Below are 12,964 nucleotides of genomic sequence, written 5' to 3'. Positions count from 1 at the left end.
CCTGCCAACAACCGAGTTTAGTTAAGCATTATTTTCAGTTCTAAACATCTATTTGTACGCTCTTAGTTTGGGATTTATCTAAGTCCTCCATCCCTTTCAGAATTCAAGCAAGTCTAAAATAAAATAACAAAACTCTTTTGTTTCAGTCAAGACAGCTCTTGGTATCCGTGGATATATGAATGAGTTTGTGTGTGCACATATTTATATGCATTCATCAATAAACCTGCGCTCATGCAATGAGTGTGCATGTTATTTTTTTCGTGCCCAAATATGTGCATTTGAGTGAGTATATCATATACACAGCTTTGTGAATATATGTTCAGTCTAAGCATCTCAAACGGAGAATCCCAGCACAGTTTTACGAATATGTAAACGTGTGTGTGTGAAAGAGAGAGAGAGAGAGAGATGTCCGGTCGCTCAAAAGTGCTACTGGTAACATGTAGTCTGGTACTATTTGTTGTCGGTGACTCAACTGGTTTCCACACCAAGCTTGCCTAGTGCCGACAGTTGACTACTTCACTAGTTGACTATCAAATAATTGTGGAAGGACATAGAAATACTCATGATAATGAACGAGTGCGCCGCAAGACTATCTGGAAGTGATGAGCCCCTAGTTCTTGTTAGAACATCTGTCGAGACACACATGCACATATATATTTGCATACCCAAGCATTTTTCTATCCCGTTTTCTTGTGAGAATGTAGTCAATATACCTTGTGTGCCCACCAGATTGATAGATGAACTTGTGACTGGTTGGTTTCTTGAAGTTCGCGTTGTAAATCATGAGATCAGTTGCGTTACAGAACTTCTAGAGCCTTGTTCCGTCTTTAATTCTGGGACCAAATGCATAGCTTCCATGTGCAATCTATCAGGTTGCTGCCTAATATGTCCATTGAAGTTGCTGGTCACGAAAATAAGGTAAAGGAACTATGTAAAATTAGACCTTTTGTTCATCTGCCATTCCGGACTGAGAAGCATGAACAAAGATAATTATGCCATCGTACAATCTGACTGCCTCGATCGCCCATGCATTTCTCTGTCAACATATAACTGTATCACAGTATCGACCAATCTATCGGATGTTGTTACACACCGCTGGTGACAATGCATCTTCTCGTATTGTTGTATCTTTCGAAAGACACCACCTTGCCGGCCAGTTCGTCGTAGGGTTGCCCATTTATAGCTGAGTGGACGGGAACAACGCGAAATGAAGCGTTTGTGCTCAAGAACACAATACACTGCCGATGTGAGAATCGAAACCACAGTCTTGCAATTGCGTGTGCAACACCCTTGCCTCTTGGCCACGTACCTTTTACTATATATGTGTGAGAGTATGTGAATGTCTCAAGCAGCGGTGGGAGCTACAAAGGGACATACGGAAAAACAGGAAAGAAGCAACAAGATAAAATACGCACAATGGATGCGGGCTTACTTAATGCCTGATTACTTATCGATCAATTATCACTATATATATATATATATATATATATATATATATATATATATATATATATATATATATATAAAAATTCATGTTGTAAAGCTTCAACAAGTAGAATAGCACTCGCTCAGCTAAACCAGGGAAGATAATGTCACAACAGAAATAATGTATTTCACAGCGTTTGTGATTTTTATTATAACATTATCTCTCTCTTTCTCTCTCCCTCTCTCTAAATATATAGATGTATATAGTGATATAGTGTGTGTGTGTGTGTGTGTGTGTGTGTGTTATTGCCTGCTGCAACTCAGAATTTTACCGACTGACGAAATGCAAGATATATTTAAGTGAAACAACGCGGCGCAAAAGGGTAGGCTGGGTCTCTGAATGCTTATTTCATTACTTGCTGCCAGACCAGTTTGAGAAATCAGCGTAATAGATATCAGCAATATCCTATTCTATGTATTCAGTACGTTGTCTTCAGCCTGTAATAAAACAACGTAAATACGCTCGCGCACGCACATTCAATATATATACTATAATGCTACAATGACAATTTTATCGTAGTCCTGGTAATACTGTTGTAAATTGTGATAATATAAAATCATAATAAATACATGACAGAAAAATATAATAAAACTATTTGATAACGAAACTGAAGTGCAAACATATGTATATACTTCAAAGCTTTGTAAGAAGCAAACGTCAAAGTCCTGTTTTGTGACAGTTCTGAAATTTCGAGTCGCAAGCATATGAAGAGGCAACGGCTAAGTAGTTCCCACATAAATACATGCATATGTAAGTACAGACATACAGACAGAAACACACACTCATATGATTGCTAGCGTCATCATCGTCATAGACGTCGTCGTTCTAAGTCGTCTTTCCATGCAAAGATGAGGTGGGTAGTATACGGACATGCCTTGTCTCATACATGTGTATATATACGCGTGTGCGTGTGTGAAAATGACTGTGCGCGTATGCGTGTATATATTAAGGCAGACAATTAGCAGAGACTTTAACGTCTCATTAACTGCTCTCGTCACTCCTAGTTCAAATCCCGCCGAGGCCAACTTTGCCTCTTTCATAATTTCGTGGTTGATTATTAAGTTAACAGATTTGTATTGGAGTAGATTCTTCTCTCTCTCTCTCTCACTCTTTCTTTCTTTCTTTCTTTCTATCTAAGAAGAAGAGGAAGAAATCGATTATGATCATGCCCGAAGAGGATGGACAGTGGAAGACCATCAATTCCAGCTACTGACATGAAACGCCAGAGAGCGTCGATATGATTCGCGCGGACAGTTGAGTCACAATTCCTGAGCTTACTGTACATATAGACTGTGGTCTCAATGCATTACAGATGATAGCGAACAACTTTGAACATCTGAAAGTCTATACAAAATGTGTACCTCGGTAGCCGAAACCTGATTTCAAGGAGAGACGTGTCGATATGTGCTCTAATTTGCTGGAAACCAATGAAGACACACTTTTTTTTTTCGGATCAGGTAATAGGGGATGAAACATAGATGTTTCATTATGACCAAAAAACGATGGATGAGTCCAAGGAATGGCGTCAGACCTCTTCTTCAAACTTCAAGTGCTAGCCGGTGTTTGGCACAGAAAGTCAGAATGCTTTTTTTTTCTTTTTTATGACAAGTGTGTCATTCTTCTTGATATTCTGGAACGTGAATGTATCGTGAATGCTGAGCAGTACATTGGGTGGCTCAAAAGGCTTAGAGAATCAAGTAATCGGCAAACTAGGTTGGTCCCGTCTGACCGGATCTGGTCCCTATGAAGAACAGTCTTCGGAGATAATACTTTGATATCACACACAAGGTGAAAGTGGCTGTGAAGAAGTGTTGGATTTGAGAGATGGATTCAACGATAGTGCAAACGCATCGCTTGCGATAAAGACTATACGGAGTAGTACCTTCGTATAGAGGAAAAATTACTCTACCAGCCTATATAATTTGAACGACTTTTATCAGTTAATAAATAAACATCCCCAGTTTTGCATTACTTTTGGTGCAACACTCTTACATCCCCACACTTCGATCATACAGAAGTATGACTTCGATCATACAGAGATTGGAGAAACTACGAGCAGCTTTGCATGAATACCTCGTTTCTCATTTCTCCTGGCAGACTTAAATATGTTTATTCTCCGTATCTTTAATAATCTCCTCTCCAACTGAGAGATCACACAAATGAATGGCTAGTAGCAATATCATCCGCACTTGGAAGAGTTTATATTCCTCTTTTCAAAATGATCTTCAGTTAGTATCTGAACAGCATCTTTGGTCCTCCAACCAGGTGTTGATCATAAAGCAGCTGACCGTAGAGGATCGTGCAGGGGAGATGTAAGCCAAATATGTGTACACCACGACTGAACCTTCTCAGTTAAGTCTTGTATAGTGAAGATTCAATGTTAATAATATTGGCTCAATGCGGTATTTCGACAGGAAACTGAAATTATATTTTAGGGACATCAAATTTCCTCGTCGACTGCGCGTATGGGAGAAGTAATAACGCTGCTTATGTATCAGAATTAAGTGGTGTGGTTTGTTGTTAATATTTTTCTGAGAAAAAAGGGAGGAGGGTCTGTGGTACAGCATGCCATAAGCAAATTACTTCAGTTTACTGGATCTTAACTGTCTGACCCGTTTTTCATTAGCTGCAACGACTGCAGAGATGATAGTCAGTAGGGCTTTTGGATTGTGAGATATCAGATCTCATTCAACAGTAAACTATAGCTAAATGATATTTTAGCTCAGAGCTTGGTAATGAACTGGAGTCTTCTGTTGTTTAAAATGTTTCCGTCGATTCAGAAGTTAATAGTGACTCCCACCTTCTTTTACGTTTTTCTAAATAACGCTGTAGTCTCACACATGCGCGCGCGTGCGCGAACACATAATGCACTCACGATGCACACACACGATGTGTGTATATATGTGTCTATGTACGTGGTCATGTGTTTGTACAAATCGCTTCCAGTAACCGATCAATTTTGTAGTAATTTCTCTAATTCTTTCACCAAACATAATTCGTTAAAGCCCGCTTCTTGTTTTAACATCCAACTTTCATATATGAAGATTCGAGCTTTTAGAAAAATGCACTGTGCTACTTAAAGCTGGTTGTGCTTCAAACAGAAAAACATTTCTTAGCACAAAAGTGTCATTAAGCTGCTGATTACTAGTTAAGCTGGAGTTTGTTTCCTTTTCTTAATTTCGCATTTTACTAGAGAGGCACAGCTTCCTGTAGAATCATTAGTTCTGGGGTTAGTCTTCTTTCGTTTCACTGCGGAAATACATTTTTTTCATTTGTGTCTTTGATCAGAGTCTTGTCAAGTTCTACGATAAGGTTTGTTGTTCAGCAGGTTTGGTTTTTGGTACTTAGTTAAAAAGAAAATTATTGCGGAGATCAGTGACTGAACTTTGTGAACTATTTCTTTATATAATTCATTGAAAAATCCGATTCCATTACCTGGAAGCATTACTGTTGGCTATCGTGTGTGACGAAGTCATTCCCAAAGTTTGTTATTTGAATATATAACGAACACAATTAATTGAACAGACTGCAACTGACTGAACAGAAGCACATCATTCTACATGTCTATGCCGAAATTGTGGTAATTGACCTAACAAGGAGCAGTCACTCTATCAGCTAGAGAAAACCTTTACATTCCCCTTAAGCCAAACCGTAACCGTTTTAAAAAAGGAGGGACATAATGGAAGACATAGTCCAGGGTACATTGTTTGAAAGTAAGATGTGGTGTTCATGGCTGAAACTCTTTGTCCATAGGTCTGCTCAATCAGAGCTGACCTGGGATAAAGCAACGATCACAAGGATCTAAATGGTAATTAGTGATAAAGATTTCTGTAGAATTTAACCCTACTTTGGATCAATTCAATACTTGGGGACATGTTATTTTTTTTTTCTTATATACACTCGTTTTATTACTAATAACGAAACAAAGCCAATTAAGTTTGACAGATGGTAAATCAATTGATTGGAAAAACACCAACATTATGTTTCAATCAAACGAAGACAGAATTCATTTTGTTTTGGTTTCTTTCATTGGAAATCTTAGCATAAACTGAATGAAAGAAAGCACACACACACACACACACACACACACACACACACACAAGAAAGAAAAAACATTTTCTTCAGGCAACAGTATACGAAACATAATGAAAATGTACTCAAATTTCACTCCACAGTATGAAAGCAGAGATGATGGAACATTTAGGTGAAAGGAAATCAACGTTGCTAAACGAGTTTTCTGAACATATGATATTCCATCGCTAGCGTCAGTCATAGAATGTCGTATTAGAAGTTGATGAAAAGAGCTGCTTTATTTGAATGGCTATAGAAAATGTAATTGCCAGCTATCGAGAAGATTTCGTAACAAAAGTGAATCAATATAATAATTATATCGCAACATAATTGAAATTCACATTGCCATATCTAAGGATGAAAAACTTAAAGGTATTCAGATGGTATGATTAACCTGAATTAGCTATTATATTTATTAAGATATATTTAAGTTTCTTTTAATTTTCAGCGTAAGACGCCTTGCATTGAAAAGTGTCAATGAAGCGTAAACTAACATTACTTTCTTTTAAAACCCTTTGAAGAAATGTTTTAACTGACGTGTTTTCCTTTTTTAACGGTGTATACTCATTCAGATTATTTGTAAACCATTCTCTACAAAAGCCCCTTCTCTCTCTCTTTCCTCTCCCTCATTCATTACTTCGGATGTTTTTTTTTTAACAACTTTGGTGAAAAATACGTTATTGTACAAGAAGTGTCATTAAGCCAACTCGTTTTAAAGAAAACGGCGCAAGGTTAGAGATACTTGATCCTTGTAACACTCTCATTCTTTTAAAATGCTCTATGTTGACAGAACGGGATATATTGCTACAAACAAGTGATTAAGAAAAAATAAGGAAGAAAGAAAATTCTCCACAAACCAGTCAGTCAACTTAACCTAGCTTTTAAATATACACTCTTTTATTTTGTTATTTGGGATCAGTTTTCTATTACAATCAACCAACAAGAGTAGGGCTAATTTTCACTTAAAAAGGTCATACAGACGCTAAGGAAATGTCAATAGCGGAACACTAAAGTCATTGAAAATTAATTAGACTGTCCAACTTTACTTTGATTTACAATGTAGAATTTTAAACTAAAGTGATGCAGTTTACTAAAGGAAGGGAAATAAGTGTCGTAATATTTCTACTGAAGAAGGGCGCCTAAATCATTTTGGTTAACGATATTTCTCCTATTTTTAATAGATATAAATGAATTTATTAGTAGACAGCTGACAAGATCAAGACCACATAGTCGGTGTATAACAAAAGAAAAACAAAACAATAACAAAACAAGACAATAATGCAGTATTATTAGCATATAATGTTAAATCGAAAGGTTTTTTTTTTTTTAATAAAGCAATACTGAACGTTAGTCATGAACTCAGTAACTGAAGTATTAGTGTAGTCTAGTAGGTAAGGTATTGAATAGATTTAGTATTGACTCTATATTCTACTGGCTAATTAGCAAATATAGAAACGCTGTTAGTCATTGACAAAACTGTAAATTACTATTATTTATATTTTTAAATATGTTATATTGTAATTCGTATACAATAGCATCTTGGTTATAGGTTTCAACAGGGCCGATCACTGGTTCACTGTATTTTTTGATAGTGAAAGTGACAAGATGTTTGTAACACGATGTAGGACAAATATTTCAAGGGACTATGTTCATAGAGTATCGGTTTGTCGGCGACTTACACACACACACAGAGGAAGATATTGGTTAATTCGAGACCATGAAAGACGACACTTGACCACGTCTACACCATATAAGGTTTAAAACAAACCAAGTTGAAAATTTAAAATGACTGTTATAAACCACAGTATTTTCCTTACTGTTGTTGCTTAGCTCTAGATTAATCATGGACGTATATGCATACAATGAAAATTTTTCTATTAATGACCACCCAGTCTTTTTCCTAGCCTATATATCCAATGGTTCCTTCTGCTTTTCTAAGATAGTAGTGTGTGATGTGGGGTAGGTTTGTTTGCTTATTCTAGCAAGTCTTAGATCCTCCCTCTGTGGCTCACTGCCTTAATTCAAGTTTTTGCTTAGCGCCGTATCATCCCTGATAGAGCAGCATTATCATCAATGACGTTCAAGCCATAACCATCCAGTTCCTTTGTTTCATCCAGGCATTGTGTATATACGGTGGAGGCGAAATGGCCCAGTGGTTAGGGTAGCGGACTTGCGGTCATAGGATCGCGGTTTCGATTCCCAGACCGGGCGTTGTGAGTGTTTATTGAGTGAAAACACCTACAGCTCCACGAGGCTCCGGCAGGGGATGGTGGCGAACCCTGCTGTACTCTTCCACCACAACTTTCTCTCACTCTTTCTTCCTGTTTCTGCTGTGCCTGTAATTCAAAGGGTCAGCCTTGTCACACTGTGTCACGCTGAATATCCCCGAGAACTACGTTAAGGGTACACGTGTCTGTGGAGTGACCAGCTACTTGCACGTTAATTTCACGAGCAGGCTGTTCCGTTGATCGGATCGACTGGAACCCTCGACGTCATAAGCGACGGAGTGCCATCAACAAAATGTGTATACACGATGACATTATCCCAACATAGACGGTCAAGTGATAACGTATAGATTCATAGACTGCAGTTCATTAATACCTTTTCTCAGTATAGGACCCTTTGTAATCTTTGCCCCGGTTATTTAATCCCATTTCCAGAGTTACGCTACATCTGGAGTGAATATTATCCTTTATCGTGTTTCAGTCATTTGACTGGCCATGCAAGAGCACCGCCTTGAAGGGTTTTAGTAGAACAAATCGACCCTAGGACTTATTTTTTTAAGCCTATTACCTATTCTATCGGTCTCTTTTGCCGAATCGTTAAGTTACGGGGACATAAACACACCAACACCGGTTGTCAAGCAGTGGTGAGGGGACAAATACAGACACAAACACACACACACACAGAGGCATTTACATATATGTGTATAAACAACGGGTTTGGTTTCTTTCAATTTCCGTCTACCAAATCCGCTCACAAGGCTTTGGTCGACCCGAGGCTATAGTAGAAGACGCTTGCCCAAGGTGCTACACAGTGGGACTGAACCTGGACCCATGTGATTGGGAAGCAAATTTCATACCACACAGCTACACCTGCACCTCCAAAACCTTCCGGGCTTGCTACGAGGTTATACAGTTTTAGAAAACCAAAGCTATACTATAGACACAAACTCTTGATATAAAGCCGTTTTTACTGTATATTGGATGCAGCATAGCCGAATGGGGAAAGTTTGCTTTACAAAAACGAGTTTTAACGTTCGGTCCCACAGCGGGGGTAGCATAAGCAAGTGTCTTTTGCCATAGCCACAAGGGATTCAAAACTTGTGAGCGAAATTGGGTAAATGGAAATTGCACAGAAGCCAGTCCAGTGGACTGTACTCGTAATTCAAAAGTTCAAGCTTATCATACACTGTGTCACGCTGATTTTTACTTGACGATTACACAGACACTTTCACACTAATTCCGTGATTAGGTAACTCAGCTGATCAAACAACTGAGACCGACATATATTTATTTGTTTCTTACTTTTCTAAATGGGGAAATAGAAAGGTTTATGATCCTGTACGTTAAGCAAACCCAGGAGTTCGGAATGAAGTATTAGTATATTTTAGATGGTTCTTTATAATGAATTAGCTCTGATCATGTTGCTACAACTGCGGGTACTGAAATGCGCTACAAGTTATATCAGTTTGATAACATTACTAATTTCCTTACCTATCACTTGAGATAGATTATGTGCGTCCATGTCTAGCATCACAGCACCAGACATCATACAGCTTCGGAGTTCGAACAAGGAATGTAAAGATAAAGATGCCACATGAGGTTTCGACCATCTTTCTCCTCCTTCCTCAACATCTTCTTCATATTTCACCCATCTATAAAGAAAAGTTCGGGATTTCTTTGAATATTTTGATAGTCGTTTACAAGAAGAGGTAGCTGAAGATAATCAAATGATGACGAGAATGATGATAACGATGATGATGATGGTGATGATGATACAGAACCAAATCTTCTCTTACACATATACACAATATGTAGAAAATAGCACTATTATTCGACACTGCACACTTAACTGCGTTCAGGTGTGCAGTGAAAGCACGTAATATAAACAAGACTGATGGAATAGCAAGGATTTCTCATATAAATAGGCACAAGGCTAGAAATTTGAAGATTGGGATCAAATCATTTCTAGTATTTTGCAAGTATTTCCTTTTTTTTTTTTTGAACTCCCGAAAGGATGAAAAACGAAGATGACTTTGGTGGGAATAATGTATAACAACATTTAACAGTTTTACCTCACTCTCCACTGAGATGTGACCATGTTTGAAGTGGTTTTACCACTCTTTGATCTGATTTTTATCCATGGCATCATCGCTAAAGGCCTACTGAATCTTTTGAATGATTTGAACTTGAGGATCACCAAGCTTTTGGCAAAACTTGATGCAATATCTCTACTGGATGTGTTCGGTGAAAACGAAAATCCGACGAGCAATCACTACATGTTTGTACTCTAGATGTAACAGCCGGGAGCTGACGCGGTCTACCGGTGATGCGAAAATTTCCACGCATGCGCAAGAAGGATAGTGTCACCTTCAGCCCAAAGAATTTTGCCAATACTGCATTAGTATATGATGCGTGGACGCCAGGGAAATATATGCTGTGTTACGTGATACAGACAAGCAAAGGGTTAAATTGGTCTTATTTTCTCATTCGTAGCCAGAGTGTTTTCGACTGATCTGCATGAACTCTTCCTTTCCCAGTTATATATATTGTATATGATATACACGTACATGCACATGAAAGAACAAATTAGACGGCTAATAGTGGAACAATTTAAGTAATTGAAAATTTCCTAGACTGAAATCCTGGCTACCTCCGTGATTCTAATGAGAGAGGTAACACCTATCAATATATATTTCAATTGACCGATGCTTTAATGTGAAGGCGCATGGCTTAGTGACTAAGATGTTGCACGCAAGATCGCAGTTTCAATTCCCAGACCGGCGTTGTGCTCTAGAGCAAAATACTTCGTTTCATGTTGCTCAAGTTCTCTCAGCTAAAATGGGTAACTCTGCGAGGGATTGTCATTCCATTCAGGAGGAATGTTGACTTACCTGCTTAGCCAGCAGAGTGGCATCACTCTAAAGCCGCAACAATGCGAAGAAGAGCTCTGTGATCAGCGGTGTATAACAACATCTGACAGTCTGGCTCATGTTTTAATATAATAGTTAAACAAAATTACATATAAACTCGCGTAACAAAGCTTCATATGGACTGAACCATATCGCATCGCTTTAACGATTCACACTTTAAATTGAGTTTTCTTAATTTTATTTTCATTATTCTCAAAAAAAAAAAAAAAAAAACTTATTTGGTACCGTAATCATCATTTATTTATGGGGGGAAATTCATTTTCTGGTGGAAAATTTCGTTCAAGATATTTGTATATATCTTGATATATTATGTAATGAAAACAAAATTTCATTCATGAAAGAAGTCAAATATTTCTGTGAAGCTAACTTACGCCTCCTTTTGTCTATGAAAAACCATCAGGTAAACAAAGAAACGTGATTTAATTCGTACTTCCTGAGAATAACCTACTACCATCTCACCTAGTCTCTTATTTTAATGTGTCTCTCTTTACAAAACTACTTGACAAAGACATGATCATTGTATTAGAAATTAAATTACTAGGTCTGCAAAGAAATTTAATAGATTATGATAGTCGAGCGCAGATAATGGATGAAAAGAAAATGTGACTGACCCCCGAAAAAGTGCATAACAAAGACATTACAAGGTAAAAATAAACAGGTTTTATCACTACTTATGTGTGAGAAAATGATTTGAAAACGAATTCATATTCGAATTCTGGCAGACAATGATTTTTGCTATTGTTGTTGTACTTATCATACATTAAGAATATTCGTCACCTCATTTTTCTTTTTTAAAAAAAATATTCATTAATAAAAGTGCAGAAACGGGGTGAACTTAATGCAAAATTTTGGCATAAGACCAGCAGGTTTGGGGGAGGGGCAAAGTCGATTAAGTCGACCTCAGTGTTCCACTGGTGCTTATTTTATCGATCCCGAAGGATGAAAGGCAAGGTCAATTCCAGAGGAATTTTAATCTAAAACGTAAAGATGGACGAAAAGCCGCTAAGCAGTTCGCCCGGCGTGCTAACGATTCTGTCAGCTCGCCGCCTTATCTTTTGTATAATACTCCAACATAATGCTGGTATTAAAAAAATCTTTTGAAGTTGGGGATGGGTAGAAAATTAGAATAAGAAGATATGGGTGTTTATTTCAATCAGAACATCTATAATTTGGCCTCAAAATTCGGAATGTCAATCACCGCCGCGGTTTTCAAACTGACAAATACAAATCCCTGTACTATCTCAAAATTATTAGCGAAGTTGTTTTCTACTTCCCCTCTTAGATAATTTTTTCTAATACATGCACAAAGCCTGTAATGTTGGTGGGAGGGCCTTATCGATTACATCGTGCTCAAATGGTACTTATTTTATCGATCTCGAATGGATGAAAGGCAAACTCGACCTTGGCAGCATTTTAACTCAGAACGTAAAAAGCCGAAAGAAATATTGCAAAGAATTTTATCCGACGTGCTAGCAATTTTGCCAACTCGCCACCTTTTCCCTCTTCTCGAATTTTAGCACAGAGCCAGCGGTTTTTGAGGGGAAGAAGAAGTCGCTAACACCGACCCCACTACTCAAATGGATACTTATTTTATCATCCTTGAAAGAATGAAAGGCAAAGTCGACCTCGACAGAATTTGAACTCAGAACGTAAAGACGGACGAAATGGCGCTAAGCATTTTGCCCGGCGTGCTAACGATTATGCCCTCTTTATTAATGAGAAGATGAAAGAGATTGCATCCATATAATGCTTTCTTTACTATTGTATTAGACAAGTTTTAACATAGTTAAATCTTGTCATAGATAATTCTCCCACCTTTTCAATCCGTACCCCACTTTACAACACACTCTGAGAAACACTGAGCCAACATCTTATCTATAAGACTTGTAACCACTGGGATTATTTTCTTCCATAAAGTTAAAAAATAGGATTATGATACCGAAATGTAAAATAATTTGTTCTTGCTATTATTTTGTTTTGTATACTGTCCTGCATTACTTAAAAAATGTATGCCTTCTACCTTCCATAATAATACTGTTTACGTGGGCTTTTACAGGAAATGCGAAGAATAGATTTCACGGTACATCACACGCTACATCACAAACCCTTTAACAATATTCACTCTCATACCTAAACACATATCTAAGCAGTCAATCCGAAATCGTTTTTCAATAGTATTCCGTTTATTTTCGTATGCCCCTTGTTTTAATTCTATCTTTTAAAAACGAGATTCGGGGGCGAAATCTTTTCTT

At 37.6% G+C, this 12,964-nt stretch overlaps 1 protein-coding gene across 1 annotated transcript in view; it reads right to left on the bottom strand.

The window, feature by feature from the left end:
• LOC106879538 (electroneutral sodium bicarbonate exchanger 1) overlaps nucleotides 1–12,964 on the bottom strand; it is a 161,630-nt gene that overhangs the window by 65,706 nt on the left and 82,960 nt on the right. The window contains exon 4 of the mRNA XM_089350788.1: nucleotides 9,274–9,434. Within this exon, the coding sequence (XP_089206914.1) occupies nucleotides 9,274–9,434 (161 nt within the window). The remainder of the gene's footprint in view (nucleotides 1–9,273; nucleotides 9,435–12,964) is intronic.

The sequence above is a fragment of the Octopus bimaculoides genome, chromosome 4 (assembly GCF_046866305.1).
Source record: "Octopus bimaculoides isolate indiv1 chromosome 4, ASM4686630v1, whole genome shotgun sequence".
NCBI classification, from domain to species: domain Eukaryota; kingdom Metazoa; phylum Mollusca; class Cephalopoda; order Octopoda; family Octopodidae; genus Octopus; species Octopus bimaculoides.
Note: the sequence above shows the minus strand (reverse complement) of the source record. Positions and strands in the feature narration are given on the sequence as shown.